Source organism: Scyliorhinus torazame, chromosome 3, assembly GCF_047496885.1.
Source record: "Scyliorhinus torazame isolate Kashiwa2021f chromosome 3, sScyTor2.1, whole genome shotgun sequence".
Taxonomy (NCBI): Eukaryota; Metazoa; Chordata; class Chondrichthyes; order Carcharhiniformes; family Scyliorhinidae; genus Scyliorhinus; species Scyliorhinus torazame.
The window spans coordinates 234,102,996-234,110,991 of NC_092709.1; the positions used below are offsets into that span (position 1 = coordinate 234,102,996).

The window sequence follows — 7,996 nt, forward strand, 5'->3', positions numbered from 1 at the left end:
ATCCTTTGCAGTCTCCTCAAGTTTACTTTCCCACATAACTTTATCTGGTCAGTAGGCAGCACGGTCCGGGTTCGATCCCAGCCCTGGGTCACTGTCCGTGTGGAGTTTGCACATTTGCCCATGTCTGCGTAGGTCTACCCCCACAACCCAAAATAGTATTGGGTACTTTATTTTATTATTTTTTAAAAATGTATACATTTTCAGTAAACTTGATACATTACACTTGATCCCATCATCTAAATACAGATCGTAATAGAATCATTTTATTCCCACACTCTGTTAACCAGTCCATGCTAATATATTCCTCCCAGCCCCATGGACTCTAATTTTGTCCAGTAACCTCTTGCACAGCACCTTATTTGAATGCTTTTTGAAAATGCATGTATACTACACCCAATCCCTCCCCTTTATCCATCCTACCAGTTACATCCCCAGAAAACGAATTGATTTATTCAATAATATTTTCCTTCCATAAATCCATGTTGACTTTCCACAATTAACTTATGATTTTCTACATACTCTGTCATCACATTCCTACAGCATATTCCAGCATTTTCCCAACTACTGATATTCGGCTAACTGGTCGAGAATTCCCAATGTTTTTTCTCTCTCTCCTTACTCAAACAGTGGGGTTGAATTTTCGACCTTCCAATCCATTAAGAGGATTCTAGAATCTATGGCTTATTACTGGAAGATTGGATGTTTTGCAACTGGGAGTGGTCGAAGCACAGGCTATTGTTGCTTTTAAGGGAAAATTCTATATGTGAAACGAGTGAAAACATAGGGATGTGGGGAACGAGTACAACCAAATGGGATTAGAGTTGAATTCTCTCACAAAAGGAAGGGCACAAGAGGCCAACTGGCTTCCATTTGAGCTTTAAAAAAAATCGATCTTCTATTTGTACCAGTGTAAATTAATACATTACAATTTATGTTGGGAAATTATCCAGCGTCACACGAATGCAAAGCAGGAAAGTCCCCAAGAATTCATGAGCTTAGGAAACAACCCAACATCTTCTTAAATAGATGCTTGATAAATCTGACAAACGGTCAAAATAACCCAATCAAATCAATTAAGAATTCACATGCCACAAACTAAAAAAGCAAATCCTTATAAATTACAATATAGCGTGTCGCAGTGCAAGATTCATCTTGTACACAAATCTCAGGTCAAACAAAACACATCATGTGCACCAAAAACAACAAGGGGAAAAAAGGGATAGAGGTATTCAATATTCTAAAGTGCAAAAATGGTTTCACAATACCTTGGTTGATGAAGGTGGAGTTGGAAAATTAAGCCAGGCTGGAGCAAAGTCATGCTGCGCCATTTAGGTCCTATGTCTCAGAGTTTTAAAATAAGGTATCAACACCTCATGGCAGATCCCTGTAAAAATGAAAATATAAATTAACTCGAGTTCAGAATCTTTATTTCCCAATACAATATAAAGAACTTACAAGAGCCTTTCCTTCAACTATTTCTTTTTAATTTATAATTGTTGCTTATTTTATCTATAATTATTCATAAACAGATACAAACAGACCAATGCAATATTGTCTGATAGCAATTCAGGATCTATCAATGTACCTTTCTCCAAAAAAAGGGAGCAAATCCACAGTGTGAACTTCCCAGCAACAGCACCACACGACTCTGCTTCTTTTCATCGCAGCTCAACGCAAGGGTCATTCAAAGGTCCATTTTTCCAGTTTTAAGCACACTAGCATTTATTGCTGTATGAAACTGACGAAAGGTTTGAAAACTGTAAAAATACATATTTTTAAAAATCAGACATTTTTCTGGAAACCAACGAGCTACTTCTCTCATCTATTTAGGAAAAAACACAATCTTAAAAAGAAAATCTGATTGCTAGTTGGGATTTTACACAAAGGGCCTTTTTTCAGTAAAATGACTACTGTGTGCCTTCGGAAATACAATGAGTAGCAGATAGCAAATTACCCAGTCTAGCAACAATAATGATCATATACAGAGCATGAGCATTTTCAAATATCATACCACCAATATGCAGCCCTGGCCCACGTGAACATATTGCTTTCTCTTTGGTTTCAAAATGTGCACAAATATTGCATCCACTTAAGCCCACAACAGCTAGTTTGAAAAAGGGGAAGAAATATCAGAAACCCTTCATAAATACCAAAAATGTTAGTTTGTACCGAGGAATATAAATAGTGAGGGATAATATCAATGAAAAATAAAGATTTCATACTAAAATGACTATCAATAGTGGCATAGTTAGTACATTTATTTCCAGGCTAGTAGACGACGAAAGCTGCATGATTACAGCAAAGCACAAAAACCTATTGCAGTAATCAATATTTGGCATTGAAAACATTTACCGAGTTAAATCATGTAACACCTTTAACTCTAGATTGCATAGTATATTAATTCCCGAGCTCAGGGTTTCTGCTTAGCAGTTCTTACTGAAAATATACCCGTGCTTAAATTGAAATCAATAAAGTGAATACTAAAAAAAGCACAACTGTATTTAAATAATAGTGAACACCAATTAAATAAAGGAACAAATTAGTGAAAGGGAATGAAATTAACCTTGAAATATCAGCACTCTTAAATCCGGTCTACACATTTAGAGGGAGATGTTCTATTCCACTACTGCTACTGAAACCAGACAACCCTTCAGAACAGCACAATCAAAACATCAGGCAAACAAATACGATTGGACTTAGCGGACATTAAACACAATTGCTTTCCTTAATTACAAAATCTAAAATGAGAATTGTACAATATGATTGACCAGAACTGAATCACGACCCACTAAATTTTGCCATGGATATAGTTTCTACATAGCTGCTCAAACTAGATAAATATGAATGATCTAATATGAATGCATTCATGGAAAAGAACTCTCTTTCTATACTAAAATGTACATACATAATACACAACATTTACAAGAAAGCAAAAAAGTCAAACTGCAGGGTGATAGACCAGTTGTAACTCAAATTCATTTCTAAATTCACTTCTTCCCCACTCATCAGAAACTAAATGTGAGCTGTCACCACTAAAAAAGCCAGCTAAATCAAATAAACATAAAATACTTCCACTAAATGTATTAAAAAATAAATAAACTTTCCCCATTCACTACCACTACCTGACACCAGGCGCCTATTTGAAAAATGGGACCACTTATAAATAGAAGAGACCAACACTACAAATGTTCTTTCTGCTCACATGGGTTGTATGTGAATATTTGTGCTCATCAAGGTGAGGAATGTCTATACTGAGAGAACAAAACATTTTTCCCAATGTTGGCAGCAGGTGTCAGCATCCAAACATTATGCGCAGCCAGATTAAAACACCCTGTATTCCTTTCCAACAAAGGCCTCTTCACAATTAGTTCAAAAAAGTAGCACCAAATGAACTGGTATGAATTTTCTATTTCTTACACTAGCCATCACTGCAGCCACTAGCTGAGCTGAGACTGCTAATTTAGCTGAAACTGAACTGATTGCCTAAATCAAGGAGGATGATAACATCTAACAAACTTTGAAAATATTTTTCATCGTTAGATCCCAAAGACAAGAGATTGGTGCATTAATTTACAATGTCACATCATTCCTTTCAAACTGTAGGGCATTTTTAACTTGTACCATAATTCTGATTCTCTTCACCTTACCAACACAACCAGAAAAAAAGCCTTGTGCTAGTTGTTTTCCTTCCCCCTCACTAACTAACAAAGTTGAAACAACAATAAAGATTGGTTAGGTAAAGTGGATTTCCATGCTAAATTGCCCCTTAGTGCCCTACGGTTAGCTGGGATTATGGGGATAGGGAGTGGGGCTAGGTAGGGTGCTCTTTCAGAGGGTCGATGCAAGCTTTATAGGCTGAATGGCCTCCTGCTGCACTGTAGGGATTCTATGTTTGCAACAGATGAGAAACATCGTATATTCTGTTCAGAAATTAAGTCTTAATTTCCCTCCACTTTCAAATAAGAATCAACTTAAATCATCTCTTCTGGTAATGCAACAATTTGTATTTATACTGCGCCTTCAATTCAATAAATATCACACTTAACAGAAACAAAATCAAGCAAAAATTGACAGCAAGTCAAAAGACAATCATAGAATTTACAGTGCAGAAGGAGGCCATTCGGCTCATCGAGTCTGCACCGGCTCTTGGAAATAGCACCCTACCCAAGGTCAACACCTCCACTCTATCCCCATAACTCAGTAACCCCACCCAACACTGAGGGCAATTTATCATGGCCAATCCACCTAACCTGCACATCTTTGGACTGTGGGAGGAAACCGGAGCACCCGGAGGAAACCCACGCACACACAGGGAGGACGTGCAGACTCCGCACAGGCAGTGACCCAAGCCGGAATCGAACCTGGGACCCTGGAGCTGTGAAGCAATTGTGCTAACCACTATGCTACCGTGCTGCCCTAGGAGGAAAAACTTCAAAAGGAAGATTTGAAGGACATTGGTTGAATTCAATTCACCTGCCAGATTTGAATTTACAAACGTTGAGAAGCTTCACAGCTCTGGAATTCCCAATTAGCAGTCCTCTTAACCAAAACGACTGTTTTACTTTAGCAGCAGCCCTAGTCTCTTATTCACTTTACAGCAACAACTGGAATTTAGTGTTTTACAAATGCACGCAATTAAATACAGAAACACTTTCCTGAACAGGTTAAAAGTTTAAATTAATGTCGTAAATAATACTTTGCCAAATGGTTTTAGGCCACAAATCCCGTGAAAGCTGAACAAATCATATGGTTAATTTCAGAAGTAGCTTTTTGTCTTTTGAACCAATCAGGTTATCCAATGACGTTCATACCACTGGGGCCGATAGGAGAAGCTCTGTTTATAAGATGTATTTAAAATTTAAGTATATACTTACTGTTGCAGATATCCCGCGGCATAACAGTGAAGGAGAGTTACGTGAACCAATACTCCGGGTGTAATTAATGGCAGACTTACTAATCGTCAGATTGGACACAAGGAAGTTCCGACAAGAACTCGGCAGCAGAAAGTGAGGCACTAACAACAAGGGGTGGCCGTTTCTTTTTATTCTGGTTTACAAATTGCGATAATTAGGCCTCGGAAATTGTCCACGTTTGTAAATATTTGGGAATGCGGAATGAATGAAATGGTTCAGGAAATCTGCCGATCTGAAAGCGAGAAGAAGCTGCAAACACGAGTAGGGTTGGGCTTCATGGCCGGGACATAAAGACGCAACAAGAGTCCAGCAGGGAAGACGGCTCCGTTCCCGATTCAAAATTAAATCTTCAAACTCTCCAGTGCCTCCACAATCTGTAAAGTTGGGCGACCTCGGGCAACTTCTGATGACGTAGACGCCCTGGTCGCTTTAATGACGTCAGGAGGAAAATAAAAATCAGAGAGAAAAACAAAGTGGAAATTTCCATCTCCTTGGAGAGGACATGGGGCTGGGCGAGCTGACTGCTGCTTCTCCAATCAGCAGCCGGGCCACCTCACCCTTCTCTCGCTCCCCATTGTAACATATTAGCTGGAGAATGTTAAAGGAGATTTGCAGCTTGACCTTTCGGCGAGTGACGTCCCTTCAGGGGTCAGCCAATGGGAAAAGACTGTTCGAGGCCCGACCTCAGCTCTCGCGAGAGCAGCGGCTGCGCCCCCCCCCCCCCCGACTTCTCGCCTCCTCCCTGCGCGAGCGGTCCCGCCCCGCCCCGCCCCGCAACGCCAGCTCGAGCAAGGCTGGTGGTTGGACTGAAAGGTCGAATCACTCGGAGCGGGAGGAAGAGTGACCGACCTGCTCAACATGGGGCATAGAGTCAATGACCCATTCAACAAGGGAAGCTGCATCACGGACTCACCCAACAAAGGGACACAGAGTCAGTGATCCCCCCAACATGGGGGCATAGAGTCAATGACCCAGCCAACATGCGGGCAGAGCCAATGACCCACTCAACATGGGGACACAGAGTCAGTCATGAACCCAACATGCGGCACAAACCCGTCACTCACTCAACATAATGACACAGAGTCAATGATCCAACAAACATGGGACACAGAGGCAATGATCCAACCAACATGAAGCACAGCATCAGTGACCCCCCGCCCCCCCCCCAGCATGGGGCTTGTAAGATGAAGTAAATCCATCTTTGGCCAATGTCGATATGATACGGGAACATTGAAGCAGAACTGGGCTGGACATTTTAAATAAAATACGTGCAATTTAAAATTTCAATGTTTAAAAAACCCACGTGGGCTCAAATGGCTGCCAACAGACACAGAAATACACAGCCTGATCAAACCCATCTGGAAGATAGCAAAGGGGCTATGAATCATGGGTAAAACTAGCCTGATAGTTGAGCAAAACAATGGGGGAGCACATTGGTGGCGTCAGGAAGTCTAAGATTCTAACAGGTTTGAGCCCCAGCCTTTGTCGTGTAAACCATCCTGATGGGAAAACAGATAACACCTTATGAAGGCCATCCTGAACCATTCCTCGCCCCACCAGCTGATGTGTTGGGCAGTCTGGGTCGATGTGGACTGCACTTGATGCAGTGTAGCGAGAGACAGACCTCCAACACTTGATAAGATGCAACACGATTTTAATTAACATCTAAACTATTATACATGTTCAATTGTGGGTTGACACTATGCTGACTTGACTGGAGACCTGATAGTAACCAGGCTTACTAGCTACCACATGGTGTTTGCACTGGCCAGCTCACTGTCTCTGACTGTCTCAGAGGCTGGGTCCCGAGAGAGCAGGAAAACTGGTGCCCTCTGGCTTTATAGTGGTTGTGTCCTGTCTGGTGATTGGCTGCTCTGTTCTGTGTGCTTACTCGTCATCCTGTGTGTCAATCACTGCCTGTCTGCACTCCATTATATACCTCGATGTATATTATGACATCTCCCCCCCACTTTTTTTTTGTTGTTTTGTATTGTGTGTGTTGAGATAATAAATACTAAGGTGCATGTGCGTGTGGATGTGTATATGTGCATGACTATATACAGAATGTGCTAAAATGACCTTATGTACACAGGAAGGTGTCGCTAGTGCAGATATAGGGCAGATGAAACGGTAAAAAAACGATATTTACAGAGGTCAAAACGATACGGTAACACAGTTGTGCAAAAGTTCAGTCTATAAGTTTAGTCTCTGCGGCGAGCGACAAATTCTGGTTGACCGCCTCAAGGGTGGATCAGGGGCCATCTGCACTTGGATAGGCGAGACCGCCGCCAATGCGGTTGTCGCAGAGGTCGGCAGGATTGCTGGTAGATCGGTGGCCTCGTGGTAGGGCACGTCCGGAGGAAGCACTGTGTGAGGCGGGACATCAAGGTTGGGTGGCGAGCGTGGAACTCTGCGCAGCATCCGTCTGTTGTGTCGTAGGAAGGAGTCATCAGCCATGTGGACGAGGAACGATCTCAGGGCCACTTGCTTGACCACCACAGCTGTGGTGGACCAGCCGCCGTCAGGCAACTGCACACAAACACGATCAGTTGGGACCAGCTCGGGGAGATCCGTGGCATGAGCGTCGTATGCTGATTCCTGTTGGGCCTGAGACTGCTGCATCTTTTGTATGACCGTGAGGTGGTCAAGGTCTGGAACATGGATGGCTGGAACCGTGGTTCGCAGAGTGCGATTCATGAGCATCTGTGTGGGAGACAATCCAGTGGGCAGCGGGGATGCTCTGTATGCCAGCAGCACCAGGTTGAAGTCGGAGCCTGAGTCTGCAGCCTTGCATAGTAATCTCTTGACAATATGGACCCCTTTTTCGGCCTTCTCGTTTGACTGCGGGTAGTGGAGGCTGGAGGTTACGTGACAAAAGTTGTAGAGGCGGGCAAAATCAGACCATTCCTGGCTGTAAAAACAGGGACCGTTGTCAATCATCACCGTGAGCGGTATCCCATGCCTGGCAAACGTTTCTTTGCATGCTTTAATCACCGCCTTCGACGTGAGGTCGGACAGTTTCACCGCTTCTGGGTAATTGGAGAAGTAGTCGACCAGGAGGACATAGTCACGCCCTCTGGCGT

General features: G+C 42.6%; 1 protein-coding gene across 1 annotated transcript in view; it reads right to left on the reverse strand.

The window, feature by feature from the left end:
• LOC140408990 (vasculin-like) overlaps positions 1–5,464 on the reverse strand; it is a 161,419-nt gene extending 155,955 nt beyond the window's left edge. The window contains exons 1-3 of the mRNA XM_072496995.1: positions 4,875–5,464; positions 1,586–1,757; positions 1,266–1,384 (exon numbers count right to left, since the gene is read on the reverse strand). Of these exons, the coding sequence (XP_072353096.1) occupies positions 1,266–1,328 (63 nt within the window). The 5' untranslated portion in view covers positions 1,329–1,384; positions 1,586–1,757; positions 4,875–5,464. The remainder of the gene's footprint in view (positions 1–1,265; positions 1,385–1,585; positions 1,758–4,874) is intronic.
• Between the last annotated feature and the right edge of the window lie 2,532 nt (positions 5,465–7,996).